This window comes from Limulus polyphemus, unplaced genomic scaffold, assembly GCF_000517525.1.
Source record: "Limulus polyphemus unplaced genomic scaffold, Limulus_polyphemus-2.1.2 Scaffold554, whole genome shotgun sequence".
NCBI classification, from domain to species: domain Eukaryota; kingdom Metazoa; phylum Arthropoda; class Merostomata; order Xiphosura; family Limulidae; genus Limulus; species Limulus polyphemus.
In genome coordinates, this window is record NW_013666164.1 from 162,421 (window position 1) to 185,247 (window position 22,827).

At 31.7% G+C, this 22,827-nt stretch overlaps 1 protein-coding gene across 5 annotated transcripts in view; it reads right to left on the minus strand.

Annotated features, from left to right (window-relative positions):
* The window catches only part of LOC111085687, an 81,586-nt gene that overhangs the window by 15,243 nt on the left and 43,516 nt on the right, over positions 1-22,827 (minus strand). For all 5 annotated transcript variants that reach the window (XM_022385464.1, XM_022385466.1, XM_022385465.1 and 2 more), the window contains 7 exons: positions 19,521-19,665; positions 11,359-11,428; positions 7,068-7,170; positions 6,429-6,518; positions 4,883-4,998; positions 1,746-1,821; positions 614-745 (listed from right to left, as the gene is read on the minus strand). In XM_022385464.1, the coding sequence (XP_022241172.1) occupies positions 614-745; positions 1,746-1,821; positions 4,883-4,998; positions 6,429-6,518; positions 7,068-7,170; positions 11,359-11,428; positions 19,521-19,665 (732 nt within the window). The remainder of the gene's footprint in view (positions 1-613; positions 746-1,745; positions 1,822-4,882; positions 4,999-6,428; positions 6,519-7,067; positions 7,171-11,358; positions 11,429-19,520; positions 19,666-22,827) is intronic.

Consider the following 22,827-nt stretch of genomic DNA (forward strand, 5'->3'; position numbering starts at 1 on the left):
GTAGGTCCAGCATTCTAAAGAGACTTTTGGTGAACAGAAGGTAGACTTAAATTTTTATTTTTATGCACTTCTAAGTTTGAAACTTGTGACAGACTAAGATACTTTTTTTCATAAAATCTACAACAAAATTTAATACTGTAACATATTTATGAAAATGTACACATTACAATATTATTGAAATCCTGTTTCACATGACATTTAAGGATTCACTTCAAAAGAATGTAATGAGTTCTGTGGTTCAAATTTATCACACAATCCTGCACATACGTTTTAAATATTTTCTGATTTTTCTAAAAGCTGGTTCAATTATAGGATATCTTTATTTTTCTATGGGTATCCTAACAGTGTTGACATAAAAAAAAATCATCTCATCCATAATTACAAGAAATATAAATTGTGGTAATTATCACAGGATTTACATTTCTATACATGGATACAACATTATCAAACACTAACTAATCAATCAATCAATGAAAGCACGAGTTTTTAACCCTATTTTGTTTCATTGAATCAGTAATGACACTAGCAATAGAAAGTTCAGACTGCTTTAAAGGTGTTGAAGGAATTAAATCTTTCCTGATGAGACTGTAAAAACTACAAACAATGAACTTACACTATTGCACACAATAGACATTGCTCTTAAGAGGTTCTCAAGTTTCTTCAAAGGAGAGTGTTCATTTTCCATTTGTTTAAAATATGTCTTTACAACAGCAAGACAGCCCGAGCCTGGTGGTTCCAATACCTTCTAAAAATTTAGAGCCCAGTATGTTATATAGACAATTAAGAAATATTTTAAACTTCTCAAATATTTATGAAATCTTATATCATACATCTTTTGTACATTAATACGTATAGGACCAAATAATATACTGCAGTAAACACACGTTTTTAAAATTTCAGAAACTTTTCATATTTCTTTTCTTGCAAGCAAAGTGATACAAAAAAAAAAGAATACTCTTTAAAAGTGTTAAATACATGTACTCATATATCAACACAGCACAGAGTCATGCTATTTTATTTTCTGATACTACACAGTTTCTAGTTATTAAAACACTTTTAATTTTGTGTATTAAAATACATATGGTTTCATAACCTACTTTTTAAGTTTCATCAAAAGTGATAAAATGTTAAAGGTACAGTTTTATACTCTTAACACACAGGGTTAAATTCACCAAAAGTCACACAAAAAATATTTGATTTTTGTTATAACGTTTTAAACATTTAAATTTAAATACGTGTTATTTAGCTTGAGCCTTCTAAGACCATAGATGAGGACCCCAACCTAATTTAATAGAAATTTTAAACAACAGCCACTCTGAAGTACCTTACTTTCATGACAATCTATTCTGCGAAAGTAAAAAAAAAACAATCTTGGCATAAATAATTTTGTGTGGTCATGTTTATTGCAATAAACAATATTCTTGCTAAAAATATTGCTTTGTCAGATGTCAGGGAAGTTTAAAAGTTCTGCATATGTAAAGGCTCTCCAAGATCATCTTGTGGTCCTCAGTTTGGGAACCACTACTTTATGGCATGTTCTACATATATTATTTTGTTCTTTTTATATCTTCAGGTTAAAATACAAAATATGTAATACCACATCATGAAGCTCATAGACAGTATTCCTCTGATTTATTGTTTTCTTTTTTTCCATAATCCTCAGCCTTCTTTGACTTTTCAGTTCAGTGATGAGTTAATAGATCTTTTTTTTAATATCTTTTAAAAAGAAAAGTAATTTTTCCTACCCGAATTCCAAGTTCCCGAGGAGTCTTACTTTTAGCATATTTTATGCCTTCCCTTAGTGAAAATAATGAATTATCCCTGAAAATAACAAAAGAAATGAGATAAAGTACACAATCACTGAAAAATAAATAAATCCCTTAAATATACTACTTATTATCATCTTATTACAAAGCCCAAACAACTAATATTATACTACATTCATTATGAACAGACTGTGGTAAGAGAAAAATCTGATGATAAAAGTGCTTTATTCACATTTCTTAAAACCTATTTGAAGTCAAACTATTACCACAAAAAAATTACAATTGACTATAGGCTATCCTATGCCATCAAGTTATTACAAAATCATACTAGGGGGGAAAACTCCTGCTTCATTTCCAAAACATTTTTTTGGTTGTAGTACTTTACACGCCCAAAATTTGTAAAATGTAAATGTGTATTTAAATTAATTAAAACAGTTATGTGACCTGCCTAAACTACTCACATATGAGGTTAGGCACAAAGACTTCTGAACGAGTCCAATGGCCAGTTAAAAAGTCTTGTTGACTGCACGGTTAAACCTATTCCAAAACATGATGCCCACCAAATACCTCTTATTAAAAAAAGACACTTTAAGACAAATGATCTGATCAAAAATGACAAACCAATCAACTTATCTAGTAAGAAACATCAGATCTAGCAATGCTTTCAAAACCTGGGAAGTTGGGACAAGTATTAAAACTCAGTGATATTTCTCCCAGATCCTTACTCAACAGGATGACAGTACTCTAATTGTCTATAAACAAATGAAGAAATTCACACACAAATACTGCTGTCTAAGATTGGCTCTGAGGAATCACAGATCCATTCCACAAATACCTTTCCCTTTGCAATGCACAATACTGTTTACACCCACTCCTTTCTTAAGTATATGGTAATGTTGTTCATGCTGATCCATCTTCTCCTAATTGAATTTTTGCATAGTTTGAAGTTTAAAAAGCTTACCGAGCACACACACACACAAGTTACTCTTTTAATTATATAGATAACATTCCAAGTTCAGATATGCTTATTAATTCTAATAAGAGCTGTAGTAATTTGATTTCTCCAAAGTTCGTAAAAGACAATTAACCCTTTCAGTGTGGACAGACACAATTTCTCGATTGGAGAAGGAAATTTGTGCCAAAAAACATACGGTAGCTCTGAGCATTCCTCACAAAACCTCATAAGATTTTGTTAAAGTTTAAGTATTTTGTACACAAAGAATGACATTATTCTAATTACATCTTTCTAATAAAAATGTTATTTATCTATAGTAGTTATCTGCACCCAAAGTGTTCAAATAGTTCAAGTTCAAGGTGATTTTCATTTTAAGTATAAGAATAATTTTCTTCATCTTATAGTTTTCATATTTCATTTGTATAATCTCTAGAACCTCCTAAATGAATATCAAAAGTTTTTTTTTCAGGTAAAAACATTTTTTCAGGTAAATGTTTATATATTATTTTCTCTACCATATCACTAACTAGCTTTTATCATCAATGTGCAATGAAATGATTAAATTTAGGAAATAGAAAAAAAAATACATACCTTTAATTTTTTTTAGAATATCTTTAAAGATATTCTTTTGGCTATATTAGTAATTTCAGGTCTTTTCCTTTTCACATATAGTTAATTTTTAATGTTTGATTTTCTATTCTTATCCTTTACAATTTATTCTTCATCTTGATATAAGTCAATGGAGCATTCTAGCCATATTACAGTGACTCTGGCAGACATACGCAACCCATTGACAAAATTTACATGCACCATGTAATATCGTAAACCAAGAGAACTGATGCAAAGTATGATGCATATTTTAAAAAATTTGTAAACCTTTCAATTATGCATTTTAAAACATAACTATTACATAATTAACTAACATGTAATAGTAAGACCTAAATACAATTTAAACTGTATCTCTAACATATTTCAGTAAGAAACAACTGTAAGTGCTAGGTTGATCAAGCAGCCAACAATACTACAGTCAACAGAATACCAAAACAGCAGTTAATATATGTGCATAGCCTACAAATTGTAAGTACAGGTATATCTGCTATAATGCATGGAATTCATAACTAAAAAGCAGAGCATTATAGAAACGCAGGTTGTAATATGCAGGTTTTCCCATTGGAACAATGTTATAAGTCAGTGATGCATTCATGCAAAATTATTTTTCCCTTAAAGTCAATTTCATTAATGGTATAAACCACTTTTACAACATATACTGATACATATTAATGTAAAGGAACAAATATTACAAGCAAGACATTTAATTTGAAAACAAATAACACAATATCATGTGTAGAAATTTGTGAAAAAACCAACTGTCAGAAACTAGTTTTGACACATTCATGTGTCCTCTTCATTCTCACATTGTCTTCTGGCAGGAAAAACTGGTCAGCAAATGTTTATTTTAACCACTGTTCTTGGAATCCCCTTAAGGACACAGGAGGTCACGAAGTTTTTTTAGTTTAAAGTGACCTAGTTATTTAGGCAGGCTTTTGATTAAGCAACTTTCGACGATTCTTTTTTTTTATGTAGTTATTCGTTTTGTATAAAATTCTTGTTGATTTCCAATTCATTTAATGGCCAGAGTCTCTCACATGAAGAAAAATGGCATTGTCTTGATTTTCATATTTTATATTTTTTTTTATGTTCAGCAACTCTCGTGTCAACGCTTCTTCCGATTTTTCTCACATAACCTTTCTCACAAGATTGGCATGATAGTTTTGTGAAGTAATTTGCATGTTTGTTTTCATTTTTTTATATTTTTAAATTTTTTTGTATTTAAAATCCACATAACTCCAAATCATGCAGTGCATTATAGCAATTCTGGTGCTAAAAAAAATCACATAACTCCAAATCCACATTATAGCAGGTATACCTGTATATAATAAATAAATACATGTAATTTTAAAAAAAAAAGTTACACTGTTTGATTTGCAAGTTTTGAAAGTGACTATCCATAAAAGTATTTGTCTATAGCTACTAATGATAACACTGATTACTTGGTATTTTATCAGATCCTAATAACTATAACTACAGATTTTTTTATATTAATGAACCCAGTAATTAGCATAAGTGTAGGTTTTTATGTCAAAAATCTATAAATTCTCACCGTGAATATTTATGATTTAAAATTAAATATATATCATCCTTCAATGGTTTGATCACCAGCTCATGAAGAGTTTCCTCTATTATCAAATCCATGTTCAAAAACTTGTTCGCTTGTAGCTAAGAAGAAATGTAGTTCAACATCACACTCAGTTTTAATGTTTGGATTACATGCAAGTAAATAACATATATAAATGCCATGTGGTAAGACAATTTTTTCAAACATAAATGCAAAAAGTAATAAAATATATATTCAGAACAGCATATTTTTTTCTTAAATTAGCTGCTATGGTGAATATTGCATTTTGGGAAAACATTAAAAGGATACAACCTGATCATTTTACACTCTTTAAACCCTAATATTTCTTCTAATACATAATGCATACTGACATGTATTATCTTGGCTTATGCATCTTGCACAGTTTAGAATGTTCACACACCATATACTGTTGATACAAACATTCACATATTGTGCATTATTGTTAAGAATGTTCACACACTGTACATTACCATTAAGAATGCGCACACAATACGCATTGTGGTTAAAAATGTTCACACATTGTACATTACTGTTAAAATGTTCACAAACACACTGTGCAATGTTGTCAAGAAGTTTCACACTGTTAACTGTTGTAATAAAAAAAAATTCAAAGATATCCTCTATCTCTCTGAAAATAAGATTCATTTTTAGCACATATCAACTATTGTTTTATATTTCAGAAATGTAAATTTATTGGCACTCAAAAGTAAACTAACCTAAGGGGCAAAAATTAAAACATTACAAATTTCTGTGTTTTATTTCCTATTATTGGCATATGCAGTAGGAGGAATAATTAAGTTTCAGTAAATCTGAAATATTAAGTGCTTAAGCAATCCATTCATGGCAATATAAAACACACACACACATGAGCAGATGCACATTTTTAAAATAAGTTGACATACAAAATACTTTTTTTTACTTACTGAACAGTTTATATCAGGGTTAGAATTGTCAGTCTGACAATATTAAATAATTAATATATGTATATATAACAATCAACCAAGTTTTTAATACAAGTCGTTGTGCAAATAATACGTTTAAATTCAGTCCTTTCACTCAATACCAGACAGCTGAGTGACAGTATTCAAAGTCTTAGTTGGAACTGTTTGTAGAAGTCAAATATGAGACAACAAATTTTAAAGTGTAGAACACATGTAAACTGCTTAAACATGACACTTTATAATATTGTGTGTGTAATATTACATCAAAATAAAACTAATAATAATTAAAACAATTTTGTTTGATAGTGGCTTACAATAAACACAATACAGTTGCAATGGTGTATAACCTTTTCTAACTAGAAATCTGTACTGGTTCAGTGGAAAATGACATAATTCAAGTTAGCATCAGTTTTACAGTAAATTGGTATCACACTTCATCTATGTTAAAACAAAGTGAATTTGCCTAAAATAGTCTTGTTTATCCAAAATTATGCATATGTTACACATACAAAACTTCTTGTCTGTGTACTTACGATACTTCACATAAATACAACCACTTTTTCTCTTACCTTGCCTCGTTCTTGCATTATTAGTTCAACAAACTTTCCTTCCCCATTCTTCACTAGAAAGTTACTCAAGCCACTCATGAACTGTCTGATCTACGAGATGAAAAATATGAAGATGACATCCAAACTTACTCTACTCTACAAGAATAACTTTAACCTTATGTTTATCTTTCACTTTTGTAATTTAACATTATTCAAATCATTTGTGGAAACAAAAAACATATGGTGAACCAAAAAAAATTAAAATCAAGTTCTTGGTCTTATTAGTATTTTAGGTAAATTTACAAACTCATATGAAAAATTGTGATTTACATAAATATGACCTTATCTACCATACACAAGATGATTTTAAAAACTTATAACTAGATAACAATAAAACTAGGTTTAATAAACTACAAATGCAATGTAAAAAAAACTGGTACTACAACCATGGAAATAAACCTATCATAATTTTATAATTAAACAAATGGAACATTGCTAAGAAGGAAAAAGTTCACAAATACCAAATCTAAAACTTAAAACAAAATTGCTTTATTTTTTAGTTTTTTTATGATCCCAATAAACCCATTTGTTAAGAAAACTCATTCATGATTAACAAATACATGCACAATTTTCTACTTCATGTAATCTTAATGTTCTTACACGTTTGAGGTAATCTTCTGGATTTACTTGTTGGCTTTCCTTGGTACATTTTATGAAGCTATCAATCTTCTTGGCAAAGAATGTACTATTGTCATTAGCTAAGCTGTGTGAGAGAAACAGAAAAGCCAGTAAATATAAGTGCTTCATCTATCTTACATAAAACAGTGATTAAGTTAAATATTTTTAAGTCTGTTGAACTGTGTCAGTAAGAAATAAAATTAAATCATTCTTAATATTAACTTAAATAAATGTTAAAATAAGAACACAAATGTTATTTGGTTTTCCAGTATACATCATTAAGTGCAGATCTCTGGAAGTTTTTAGTTTTATGTACTTCTAATGTGTTCCAGCACTTGTTTCTTTTTTCCAGTTCTGATGCTTTTTTTTTCTCCCTCAGATCTGCTGAATATTAATGAAATGACATCAAAAAGTACTTCACAATAGAAGATTTTGAAGATATTAGATATTATAAAAAATACTATCAATTAAATTTGTATTTATGGCAAAGCTGCTAAGTCCATCTGCCCCAATTGCTAATTTTGAACTATTGACCAGAGGGAAGGCAGCCAGTAAACAGCACCCTACCACCTATCATACATGCTGAGGGATTTTCACTCTTATAAAGCACCAAAAGCTTAAAGTGTGAAGAATACAGATTCAAACCCTGCTCCAAAACCAAAGGCTCTACCACAGGGTCAACACACCCCCACTAGCATTAAAAACCTATTTTATACTCACAACACTAGTCAATTTGTATGCCCTTTTCACTTCATAAACCTTCAGTCTTTTTTTAGTATCTTATATGGCATATAATTTATTAACCATTAGGAAACTAAAGTCTCCTCGATTGTGTGAAAGTAGAATTCCCCTTTTTATTTTGATTAAAAATATAAGCTGTTCATAAGAAATGATGCTGCAACAAAAGTCACATAATACAATCTCCAAATCCTATGAGGAAGATGAACATGATGCTGAACTGATTTTAAACATCATGGCTGAGGAATAAAAATTACAAGGACTTAATCTACCAACCACTAATTTGAACACACGGTAGCCACAGATTGTCAAAGTAAGGAATTCCTTGTCACTGTCATAGAGATTTGTTGTTGTTTTTTCAGTCCATTTCTCATCACTTTAAATTGAAAAAGTTCAAAACTAAATGAAACACTGCATACATAGTTTTTTCTCAAGGTTTGTTTTGTTTTGAATTTTGTGCAAAGCTATACAGGGGCTATCAGTGAAAGACTAGAGGGAAGGCAGCTAGTCATCACCACCCACTGCAAACTCTTGGGCTACTCTTTTACCAATGAATAGTGGGATTGATCATCACATTATAACACCCCATGGCTGAAAGGGCGAACATGTTTGGTGGGCCGGGGATTCAAACCCTCAGATTGCGAGTCAACAGCTCTGACCACCTGGCCATGCCAGACCTTTTTCTCACGGAGAAAATTTTCATAAACAGAATTTTTCAAAGTAGATTATGAAACTTGAAACAATAAAAATTTCCCAATTCTTTTGTCTCTAGGCTTATAAACATGAGACAAACTAATTTAATCAGTGATATAACAAGCACAGCGGGAAAGCCTTAAAAAGAAAAGTGATGATCAATATATTAAACATAAGAGTAGCACTTAGAAAATCATATCTAGTTGACATATTTATATATAAATGCTGTTCAACTCAACATTTTTTATATTTAGGCTTAAAATAGCAGTTGGACATCAGATATTTTTTGACTAAAAATTGGATATATTTGACAAAGATGGCTTCAGTACAGACATTTTGCCTGGTAAGTTCTTATTACAACATTAACCTCAAGAAACAGCTTTGCTAAAAAGCTCTACGAGTCAGATTTCTTTTATTATGAAATGTTTTTTTCAATATCATGTTTCTCCCCACCCCTCATGGTCACCTTGAAAGTTCAGGCTAGTTTTCCCATCCCATGTGCATGATTTGATTATCATAAGCAATATTTTTTCTTAGTTTACTTATTCTAACTGTTAGAAAATTCACTCTGTGCTAAGCCATTACTTTAGCTGTGTCATTATGTAAACAACAGAATTTGAAATGTTGCATGCTAAAGTAACAATGGAACAGAAATATCAACACCTGTTGCTTGTCACTTGATTATAATTTCAGAAATAAAATTAAAGTTCTAATCTGTAAAGAAATGAAAGAGAAGTTTTATATCAAAATTGCATATTTTGATTATTTTATTCTACTTTTCAATAGTTTTCGTTCACTTCTGATTATATTGTTGATTGTTTATTTTTTTGAATAAGAAACAACTTATTTCAACATCAGAAATGCATAAGTAAAATAACTTTGTTTCATGAGTAGTTGTAAATTGGATTTTATCATCTTCAGTGGTAAGTTTGTAAAAAAAACAAGATATTCCTTCATAAAGTTGTGGCAACATTTGGGATTTGCTGTTCAGTCCAGTGCAGGCACATTTGAACATTACTGTAGATATTATAGTAAGAAAGCTTATTGGTACTTGAATATCATTTCTTTGAACTTTCAAACAAGTTTATTTCAACATATGTCCTTGTATGTTGTTTCACTATACAGACAAAACTAATTGCCACTACTAGTGAATGTATGTAATACTAATAGTTTACAGTACAGGTGGTTTGAATAACATCACCTGACCCTAATTACTTGATACATCCTGTTAGAAGAGATTACCAAAATGATACAGACACCATAAATTACAAAGAAAATTACTTTACAGCGCTTAAAAGATTAGTCCTGGTCACATTCCTCTCATTATAGGCAAGATTTGTGTTCGAATTTGAAATTTTAAGCTCTTCAGTGTATTGAGACCCCAACTATGAGAATGTCATAGCTTCCCCTGTATTATTGAGATGAATGTATTTAGTCTGTTTCACAACCAACATGTGGGTTTTATTGTTGTCACTTGTACACTTAGTTTTAAACCATTTGCAAAATATCAAAGTACTATTGACCAATACAAAATACAACCTCTACATAAAACGTCAGTTACTATAATAAGCACCACCCATATTCATATTGTAAAATCCAGGGAACAATGCTTTGTCAAGTGCATTGCTTATCATCCTATGAGTTGTCAAACATAAAATACAGTGATTGGAATAACATGCCAATGAAATTGACACATTCGACTAGGATTGGCTAAAAGTTTTACAACTGAGGTTTAACATACCCAGACGCCGTTTTATAAAGAAAACAGACTAGAAAAAAGGTTTAGATACCAATCATAGATGGCAGGACCAGCACTAAAGTGGAAGGAAACTTTTTTTTAACTTTAAACAAAACATTTTCTTCTTAGAGAGCACTTATTTATAGTCTCAAAGGTATTTTTGGATTTTTTTATTAAATTTCTCTTTAAATTTTATTAAATAATACAATTTTGTGCAAATAATTGAATGTTATGAAACTATTTACAAAAATTTTGAAATAGACTAAAGGATATTAGTTTGTTTGACATGGACTGCAGGTTCATTTGAACTGATTAAAAAATAAATACATTAAGAAACACAAGCATATCTCTAGCATCAATTTTTGTGTGTGAACTCCATACAGGTGAAAAAGACTAACCAGCTCCTGTCCTTAGTGCCTCTTTTATAAGTTTTTTTTAAAATTCAACAATGTACAATCACTAATGTTATTTCTGTCTTCTGGTGAGTAAACCAGTTGTAATGTCATGGAAACAGGAAAAACAAATTATGCTTTATCAGGATAGATATACAATCCTACTTAATACTTTTTATTTTTTCTTGCTTTCAAAGCTGTTAGAAATCTCTCTCATCTTTTTTTTTTCTTTAAAAAATCATGGCTTACAAATATAAACAAGTTCTAAAATAACTAACTCCAAATTACGCTCAGTAACTGTTATATGCAGTATCTGCTCTACATTTCACAAAATTCATAAACTCAGTTATTCCATTATCACAAGCAATTTATTAGTTTCACAGAAACATGACTCAAAACGATTAATTTAAAATTTTAACTTACTGACAAACACCAAGAAACGAAAATTTTGTTTAACCCAACAAACACAGAAGTTGACACAAGCAGTTTAGAAAGGAAAAAATATGTTTTCTTCTCACTCAATCTTCTTATATACCAACAAATTAAGTTTTACAAATGCAGTAATTACAAACAGTTCAAGATTTGTAGAATTACATATTATATAAAGATTTAAACTAGACGAATTTAATTCTCTATACACTGTATACAATTTAATACAACTAACAATTTCCTCAAATACATGATAATGAAATTTTGGAATGCAACAGAGTACCTGAAAATATAGTTTCTAATAACTTCATCTTGTGGTGTATGAATATTCCATGGTGCAGTTGTTACATGACCTGTTAAGAAAAAAAATAAAATTTTCCACATAAATTTATAAAACAAAATTCCACCATCAGCAATAAGAAATATGAAAAAAAAAGCTAAATTAATGAGCTAAATTAATAATTGTTTCCACTGAATATACATACATTATTAGGTCTATATATTAACACCAGAACTATCAATGGGGTCCATCAGCCTATTATACATTTTTCTAAACTATTTATGCACGAAGCCATGGGTTCATGAGGTTTTTGGTCACACGGTCCCCAATAACAGTGGCACACAAATAAAATCACAAATAAATACCATTGCAATTGCCCCTGAGGTAGATAGATCCAGAATTGTCAAAAAGTGTTCATAAAGAAAGCTACAGGTAAACAAGTAACACTTTAACTTAAAGAAAAAAAAAGGAAAGTGAATAGCTGCAAACTTTGTCCTGCATTGTAGTGAATATAGTTATGTTATGTTTTTTAATACATGATATTTTATAAATACTATCATCATAATAGCTTCACTAATATATTTTTGTGTAAGTCAGAAACAGTTGGAAGTAAAATGAAATATTGTAACCTGTGGTTTCAGAATGTGAATGAATGGATGAGTGGCTGGGTTTAAGTAGTGGATGGTTGGTTCTGTTTGATACTCCTAAATGTTCACAGACTCTAGTTTTTAAGTGACATTTCGTTCTGCCAATGTACATGACCTTACAGTCACTACATATATATTTATACATGAGCCATGAACATAGACGTTATCTATAGATTTTTTCAACAAAGAAATATGTTTTCAAAATATAAACAGTGTAACATAATGTTGTCAAAATTGCATGTTTATTACTTCATTAGTCCTCTTCTATTCATTTCTGTAATGCACAATCAATAGATCTGGTGGAAACATTCAAAAGAGATGAGCCTTGGATGCAAAGCTAGCTTCAGCACCACTTTTGATATAAAAATTCCTGAGTTTAAACAACCACACAATCATCATTCTAAAGTTGCAAGTGTAGCTTAAACCAAATGTTCCAGTGCTATGCACTTCCATGTGAGAACTTCCCTTGATAAACCTGGACAGATCTTTTCTCAGTCCTTTCTCCCAAGTGGATGCTGATGTACAACAATGCTTCCTGCAGAAAAAAGCCTCATAAGCAGTCCAGGCTATCAGACATTCATTTTCAGTTCTACAGCCCCTTCAACATTTTACACACCTAAATGACTAGACAAATACACCAGGACACAAACTATAACCTTTCACATTCATGAAAATGGACCAGAATCCAGAAACAGACTCATAACCTTTGCCATAGCTGATGGCCCACTTTGAATGAATAATTCTAACATGGTTTTTGTAGATGGTAACTTCCATATGAAACCAGCCCAGTTCCAAGAAGTGTACATCATCCACATTTCCTTTAGTAATGTTTCAATCTCTTGTGCTTATATTCCCATGCAAAGAAATTGCCATGCTGCATAAGAACTATTTCAGGCCATCATGGACAAGTGTAAAGACATGGGTCTTGAGATGCAAGTAAAGATTGTGATATCAGACTTTGAAGATGCCATGCTGGATAAGAACTATTTCAGGCCATCATGGACAAGTGTAAAGACATGGGTCTTGAGATGCAAGTAAAGATTGTGATATCAGACTTTGAAGATGCAATGCTGCATGTTGAAGCTGCTGTCTTTAGAAAACATGTGAACAGACAGGGGTGTTTCTATCACCAAATACAAAGTACCTAGCATAAGATACGACAGTTAGGTTTGACCCAACATTACAGTGATGGGTGGGCTTGTCTCCTTCCAACAGCAAATTTCCCTAAAAGCATACTTTAACCAGTCCAACATTGGTGGTGGATCCTACTGACATCTACAACCAACAACAGGTGCCCCAAGTAGACAGTTCCGCCCACATGACTCCTATGTTCCAACCTACAACCAAAAATGTCCACCAACCAACATTTAATTCTCTCCCATGGAACAACATTTGGAACAGATTGAATATCAAGTCCTCCAACTCATTTTTTGACCATACATGTTTTTCATTGTTATAATCAACACAAGCTGACGCACCTGTCCTACATCTAAGAACACAAGGATTTAATGTAGGGCTTGAACAAATAATATAAATCAAGAAATTGAATTTATATGCATAATGTATTTCACACATAATTTATGTTACAACTACTTTATTTCACACCTACTTTATTCCACATTACAGAAATGGTGTTACTATTACTTTATTACTTTTACAAATCCCTCTCTACAGCCTCAGTGTTTGTTAATAGTCTGGGTGCTTCTTGATGGACCACATTAGAAGTTCTTTCTCCTTCCTGGGCCAAAGTAGAGAGATTTCTTGGTAATCCTACTCTTGAACACCCAACATTAAATTGACCATGCAAAAAGCAAGGGGTTTTCAGATGTAGCCCTGCTACTTTAAAGGTCTGACCTTGTGCTTAGGTTGTCATTTTTCCTGGTAAAAATGTGAAATTTAAATTTGTCAAGAAAATTTCAAAAAAAAAATCCAGAAAAAACTCAAAATTAAACATTTTAGGAATTAAAATTGGTTTAAGACTGTGTAGTTATTAGCTAAATAAACATAGTTTTTCTGTGGGTGTAGTCCAGGATAGGTGGGGCCAGGTAATACCCACCCTATGGTCTCATGTATCATCCTACCAAGTTTGGTTGAGATTGGTCCAAAGACCACATAGTAGTTCGCAAACAAACAAATTTTTTCTTTTTCAAGTATAGATTACAATCAATCCCTTTGGTATGGAAAACCATTCATTATGTGCACTGTGAACAAGAAACTGTAGACACTATCATCCACAAAGATGCAACTGGAAATCCTAAAAAAAAAGCTAGTTAAACAGTCAGTTGCACACGTCCAGTACCTTCCGCAAATGGTGTGTTCTGAACACGTCAAATGCAGAAAGACTATTTCAGAATTCCTGCATAAAGTCGGCTACAATGAGCTGATGTATAGAAATAAGTGATTTCTTTTAGTTTTTGAATGTTTGTTTTTTTGTCATTCTTCGTAGTAAGGATAATATAAAACATTATATTAAAATAAGAATGACTTTCAATAACTGAGCTTGTTATTTTCTGTAGTAAAAATAGTATGAATTTGTTTTTGGATTCATCATTCTTTATAAAAAAAAATGTATTTGTTTTTTGGCTTTGTCATTCTCTTTAATAAGATTAGCATGTATTCATTTTTGGATTCATTATTCTTCATAGTAAGGATAACATGACATAAATTGTTAGGATGAGAATGATTCCTAATAATTAAGCTATAATATTAATAGTAATGAAAAGTGAAAACATTAAGGATACAAACAATAAATTGAAAATTTAATGATTTCTTTCATGTTGATTTTTCATCACTGATTTATTCTGTGTTACTTCTCTTGCTGTTTCTGCCTTTCCTACATTCTTATCAAAAGTTCTAGGATTTTATTGATGTTTGTTTTCCCAATTTTTATTTTATTTGTTTTCATTGTTATGATCAATATTGCAATTAATTTTACTGATTATTGGAGATTTTTGTATGTATTTTAGATAAAAATTAGTTATTTCAGACATTTTTTTTGGTCAGTTCAGTTCTTCACACTGTGTGTCATAACCTAAAACTGCTCAACATGATGCAGTATGTGGGCATCAGTGAATGGTATAAAAATGAGTCAGTAATTTAACATAACAATGTCTATGGACAACAAGGGACCTACTGGTCCATCTTGGCTGTCCCATCCTCTAAACTATTATTTTTTTTTAATCTTAAAGCCAGCCCTTATCATTCATATAATTTATAAACATTCTCTTAAACACACTTAAACTTTCTGCTTCCACAACATCTGAAGGCAACCCCATTCCAGAGGCCAACCACCCTGTCTTATCTGAAGATGACTCCAACTTAGCCAAAATTTATATTTTTGTCCACTAGTCTTACTATTCTTGCCATTAAGTATGGGAAAAAAAAGATGAAGCATCAACATTGTCAATTCCTTTACATTTTTAAACAATTTATTCAGATCCCCTCTAACTCTTCTTTTTTCAAGAGATTTGTTTGTTTGTTTTTGAATTTCGGGCAAAGCTATCTGTGCTAGCCGTCCCTAATTTAGAAGTGTAAGACTAAAGGGAAGGCAGCTAGTCATCACCACCCACTGCCAACTCTTGGGCTACTCTTTTACCAACGAATAGTGGGATTGACCACCACATTATAATTCCCCCACGGCTGAAAGGGTGAGCATGTTTGGTGTGACGGAGATTCAAACCCACGACCCTCAGATTACGAGACGAGTGCCCTAACCACCTGGCCATGCCGGGCCTTTTTTCAAGAGAAAACAATTTCAAAGATCTTAATCTCTCCTCATATGACAAACCCTTCTTCCCAGGCACCATTCTAGTAATCCTCCTCTGAACCCTTTCCAACAATTCAATGTCCTTCCTAAGGTAAAGAGCCCAAGACTGAGCACAAACCTCAAATGTTGCCTAACCAGTGACCTGTACAATGAAATTATAGCCTCTTTAGACTTGTATTCAATATTTCTGTCGATACAACCTAAATTCCCATTTGTCCTACCACTAACAACAACACACTGCTTGGATGACTTAAGAGACTGACCAACCATTACACTAAGATCCCTTTCTTTCATGACACTGTTAAGGTTATTCCCATCCAAATTATACTTATAATTTAAATTATGATAATCCACACGCATTATCTTGCATGTATTATAATTAAAACCCATCTAAATCCTTTTGTAAATCAGCAGCATCCTCTTCACAGCTAGCAACACCCAAGACCTTTAATATCATCTGCAAGTTTAAGTAATTTATTGACCATTCTTTCATCTGTCATTGATGTAAATCAAAAAGAGCAAAGATTCTAAGACTGAACCCTAAGGTACTCTTATTTGTCACATTAATCCAGTTTGACTGAACTCCATTTGTAACAACCCTCTGCTTTTTTCCATCCAGCCATTTTTCTATCCAATTAGCTAGCTTATCCCCACACCTAGATATTTTTTTTAATTTGAAGGGTAATATGCTCAAGGTTAATATAAAGTAAAAATAATAAAATACTGCAAATAATGTTTGTGATCCTGAAACAAAATAAAGTGTGGATGTGAACAAAATGGGTAATATATACAAACTGTTGAGTAAACTGTGTTAACAAAATTTTCAATATGCAAATTATCAACCTTACTCAACATCAGGCAGCAGTGGAACAATGTGTGTCATAGTTCCATTTTTTAAATTGTTTGAAATTTTGTTAGTGTGATGCCACCAAAACTGGTTGCTTTTAGAAAGGGTATGTAAAAGCCCTTTCCTACAAAAAATTTTAATACAATTAGATCATAAAGATGAGTTTACGTAAGTGATTTAGAATTTTTAAGACAGGAATGTCTGTTTTACTTAATTATATTTTAAAACAAAAAATATGGATCAACTTGGGAAACCAGGACCATCCAAAAACATACTTGCAACAAGTTGTAGCTGATATGTGGTAAGCAAAATGTTGTATCTTATAACAGTTGAGAAATCACAAACACTAGGTTCACTGGCAAAAGTCATCCACTGTCGCACGCAACAGTATTCGATATAATCAACAAGGATGTCCATTTGAAAAATGACACGAGACACATGTAAACAAGCTGTTTTCACAATATATCTGTTCAATCATTACATACCTCAAATAGCTGAAGAATAAAACTAGTATTCATGCTATTCTGTATGAAGACACTGTAGGCAAGTCACCAGATGCAATGACCACAGATTTATGTGTAAATGGAATGATGAAAAAGATACTGGGAACCATCATCCCATGCATTATATGGATTATAGAAAGCATGCTCAGGAGTGGTATGATTTGAATATGACAGAATTATAACAGGGCAATGGAAACTATGCCACAGGTTTATTGTTAAGATGCATAACCAGATGTAGCAATATGGACTATAATGACATAATATGGCTCCAAAATCATTTTAATATAACACAAGTAATAAAAAACATTTTGTAAAGGTAAAATGATGTAAGAATGGCAGTGCCATAAATAATGTAAACAACAGTATAGGGATGATACAGCCATACACAGATCACCCCTACTTGACTTTCAATATTAAAATTTAATGTTAAACTGTAAAATGCACGAGTACAAAATGGTTAAGAGGTCGGTCAATTAGACCAACTTCGTAGTGAGAGTCTGTAATAGTCTATAATAATCAAGACATATTTTAACTCAACTTGGTGTTTGTTGTACGCAAGTCCTAGGCTCTTGGTTTCACTATGTTGATGCCTACCTTGACATGACTATGACATTATGATAAACACACTGCATACCAACAGTCAGAAATATATAACTTCCAACTGCAGTAATATTAAAGTTAAGTATGCATTTTACAGTTTAACATTAAAGTTTAATATATAAAGTCAAGGAGGGAAGTTCTATGTATAGCTGTATAATCCCTATATTCATGTTCACATTCTTTTTGGCACTGCCAACTCAACCTCATTTTAAATTTACAAAGTGTTTTTATTACTCGTTTTGTGACATTTTTTTCCCTGACCAAAAGTTAGTGTGTGATAAAATATAATATTATATGTATTGATTATTTTCTGTTCATTCACTTCATACATAATATATGGGTTTGACTCCCTAAAATCACCACTGTATAGTGTACAAAGCATTGAGTATTCTCCATGTTACAGTCATCCAATATTCATCCACTATTGGCTGGTAATTTCTGTTTCACCCTGTACTTAAATTTTTTAAAGAAACACCAGATTTCTGTAAAACTCTAACTTCAAGGGGTAATGATAACATTGTTTACACTAGAATTATGATTTTTTAAAATTACTACTAGCTATTACAACTAAGCAATGACATTGTGCACTGCTCAGAAACACATAGAGCAGACTTAGGTTTAAAGTGATGTTAGTGATAGAGTAATTGTAGAGTTATCTTGACTGAAACAAGAAGAAGAAAGATAATTTGATGGGTTGGTCACTTCTGGTTTGGTAACTTAGCGATGGTTTCTTACCTTGTTTTTGGGATTGTTGGGCAAAGAAACTAATGAAAGTGAGTGACAATTACCTTTTCAAGTAAAACTCTGTCATTTTTATTTTTAGCAGTATTATGCCTATTCAGTATCTTGGCCAATCATTACATATATATAATCTACCGACTATATGATATTCAAACTTTATCTACGTATGTTTTTACCAGGAGGCTTTACCCAAGCCAACCACTTTTGTTGCAATTCTTTGTTTCACTTACGTTTAAACATAGTTCTCTTGCATAGGATCAACAGAGAAAAAAAATTAAAATAAAAGTAATGTACAAATACAATTTAACCCTTTCCAGACCACAGAGTACCTTTCAAATTTTAAGTGCACATCAGCATATAAAATTTCAAAATTTGAGTAAATATAGTAATTATAATTAATTTTTTTACTCATAAATATTTCAAAATTAATAATTTGTCATTTTGTATCATTTCTTTAGTGTAATTCATAAATACAATTGAAACAATTACAAACTTTCATAGCTACAAGGAATCTTGCCTGTAAACAATACAGGCTCTGAATAAAACATGAAAGTAAAACAGTTTATATTGGATTTACACAAGGACTAGACACAGGACACACTAGTTACACAGGAATTTTTAGTTGGCTAGTTTGAAGTGTGCAGACCAAAGGCATGGCTGCATGCAGCTATTGTCTGATTCACCAACATGAACAGCTCAGCATGTTAATATTTTAATATTCAATATTTTGGTAAGATTTCCAGACAACCTGCTGTTTGCACGTTAACTCTGCTCGACCTAGAGAAAGCAAAAGTTAGTAATTTATATGAGTGCCTCACTGCATCTAAAATAGGAAACTGTAAAAAATAAAAAAAATTTGAAAAAGTAAATGCCATTTTCTAGTAACCAAAGGATTTAGATTCAAGCTCTGGAGTCTGGTTCCAAAACACAAGTACTGAAACCAAAAACCAATGTCACAATTTTTTGTTTAGATTTCCTTCAAAGTTAATGAAGTCTAGAATTTTGATTCATCTTGCCATATCTTTTTTATACACCTATATTCACAGACACATAAACAGTACCTGAAGTATGGACACTGCAACTTCTTTTCACACAGTCATCTGCCAAAAAGTTTGTTAAATCCTGATTCTGGACATCAATGTTTGATTCTCTGCCACTATTCAATAATGCTGTGTCATGTGATGTATCACAACTTGATGTTTCTTTCTAAAAAAAAAAGCAGTTGCAAATGCTTACATATTACTGCATCAATACAATTTAAAACTTTAGTTTTGTCTTCTTAAAAAAAACAAGGTAATAACAGTTCCCTTGCCAAATAATTAACTCATATCATATGGTAGATGTCACTGTTTTCAATCACATACGATGAGTAGGCAACAATGAAGATAACAGGTTTAAATCATATATATACATCATTAAAGTAAAACTAACTTTCAAAATAGTTAACTGCCAGAGGCAGCTCTAGAGATAGCAAGACCCTAGGTGAAAGTCATACATGAGGCCCCTTGATGTGAGAAAAAAGTTTCAGATATTAAGTGAAATAAAACATCAATATATGATCACAGTTTATTGGATAGGTACAATTACAATTATATTTCACTTTTCTGCATGTGGTAGTGCTAAATTCATCTATAAGAGAGGAATAATCTAATTATGAAGCCAAATTATGTTCAATAGAAAGAATAGCCAATGCCGATAACCTCTCTTGTTTTTATTAATTTCAATTTTGAAAAAAAGATCTTTCTGCTAAAGCAACTGTAACCGGGATTGTTAATATAATTCTTAATGCTCTATAAACATTACGATAAACTTCAATTCAATTATTATCTATAATATATTTTAGTGAATCATGAATGTCTATGTTTGAAGGTACAGTCTTGGTACACATTCTTAGTTTCTCGAATAATTCTTCGCCATTTATATCAGTTGGACTTGTAGTTCTTTACAACACTGTAAAAGTTCTTCATCGAACTTGTTCTTTAAGGATGAAATATCGTAGATAAAACCAAAATTTAAGCCCTCAAATCGAGGTCCAGCACTTGCACAAATCATGCAACAATGACATTAAAGTATTAAGTTTTGAAAATGTCTACAGGGGTAGCACTAGTTTTGTCTGGACACTCGTAATCAAAATGTATTTTCTTCTTCCATAGCCTAAGTTCTTTAAAATTCCTCAGAATGCCCATTTCATCAGCTATTTCACTGGCAGTCACTATATCAGAGTCAAAACCGTTTCTTCTATAATTATCTAGCCAGCATAGAAATTCCTCAAAATGTTTCAATACCATGTCTAACTGCATACTACACTGTTGTCATACTTTATTAATTAGGTTTATTTTCACTAAAATACACTACTAAAGAAAGTACAAACTTGTACAACAAAATTTCTTCTTGTATCGAACTGCATTCATTACAAAATTTTTTATTGCTGCTTATTTCTGACAGTTTTTCTAGGCAAGCAGGAATATCTTTCAATTGGTATCAGGCAACCTTCACACTCTCCACTCTTCATTCCCATCTGGTCTCGACCAAAGGTTTGACAGTAATAATTACTCTTTTCTTTAACATAATCCATCTTTTGGATGAACCAGAAGATAATGTATACAGCCTTTGCAAACTCCAAAAAATAAACTAGCCTTTGTACAAGACACTGCTGCATCACTAAGCACTAAATTCCAACTGTCACATCCACAAGGTGTAAAGAAGGTTAAAGGATAAATATTTAGAATTCATGTTTTTACATCACTCTTTTCTCCTAGCATGTTAGCTCCTTTATCGTATCTTTGTCAATAGCAGTTTTTGATGTCCAGTCCTAGGTTGTTGATTTGTGAAAGTACGCAATTTGTTAATTCTTCAGCCGTAATTTTTTCTACTGGTATAAATCCGACAAAATGTTCCTCAATGTCTCACGAGTTTTCAGCAATATCATCATCATTTGTTCGATGTGACTCACGTCTGTAGTACAGTCCAGAATTATTGAATAATATTTTGCTTGCTGTATATTTTGAATAATTGCAAGTTTAACATGTTTGGCCATCAATGCTATTAACTCATTTTGAATTTTTTTTCCCAAATAATGATTATGAAGACTATTATCTTCTATGCGATGTAAGTGTTCTCGAATAACAGGATCAAACTTCGCAGTAAACTTATCCAGGTCTAAGAAGTTTCCACTTCTTTCCTGTTCTAAACTATCCCTATGACCTCTAAATGTCATGTTATGCGATGCTATATTATGAATTATGGCCAAGAATCTTTCCAAAATATCACGCCAGCGTTGCTTTTCCTGCTGTATTTGATTTTGAATCGCTATATTAATAGTCTTCCCGCATTTCAGTCTCTTTTTCTGATTCCAACCATTTCAAGGCACACTCTATGTGATCTGAACTGTACTCATGAGACTTGAGACGACTACTGAGGTTCTACCAATCATTACAGCTGTGAGATACTCACGCTACACTTGAGGATGAGAATAGACAACAGGCAAAACAACAAACACTGTTTTTGCTTGGAGAGTAAACCAACCAACACCTTTCTTGTTTTTCATTGTTGCTTAGAATTCTAATGTAATGGGGAGAAATGCCTGTTTTATCATCCACTGGGAAAGATACATTTTCTTCTTGAATCAGGCCTTTGAGAATATTATTTATTCTATCTATAACCTGTATTGGGAAATTCCATTCACCAAGATCATAACAGATTTATGTTTCCTTAAGATCATCGGATTTTAATGTATTAACAGAATTTTGCTGACTTTTTGTAGACACTTCATCAGATGTATCTATCAGAGCATTATTATACTCACAGTGAATGGATGTGCTTTGAGAATCTTCTCCCTCGGCCAAACCATTTCCTGCATCTTCATTTTCATTCTCAATTGCACTTTCAGACTGACTTACTTTTTTCACCTATAAGTATTTCAGCATTGAACCATGTAACTGTTCTTTGCATTCTTCCAAAGTCGCCCACTTTCGTCTATTTGCATAACCAAATTCAAATTTTATGCCCTTGTCACGTTCTCTTCCGCTCTTAGACATTTTTGTGATGGGTATAGTCTTATTATTTTATTATTTGCTACTAACCACAATATTAATTCCAACATGTCAACCCCTACCATCACAGTTTTTAAGGCTAAAATCTCCTGAACAAAATTTGTTGAACCATCTTTGACACTTACAAACATTCAAAACATTTCCATAAACTTCTCTGATATTCTTTGTCGTTACATAGGCATTGTTTCCCTCCTTGTATTTAAACAGCATTACATGCTGAATGTGTGTCTTGTCGTGCCAATACTATAAGGGATTAGAGTATACTAAACTTTACACATTATATAGGCTACACTAACATGATGTTTAGGCAGTTTGT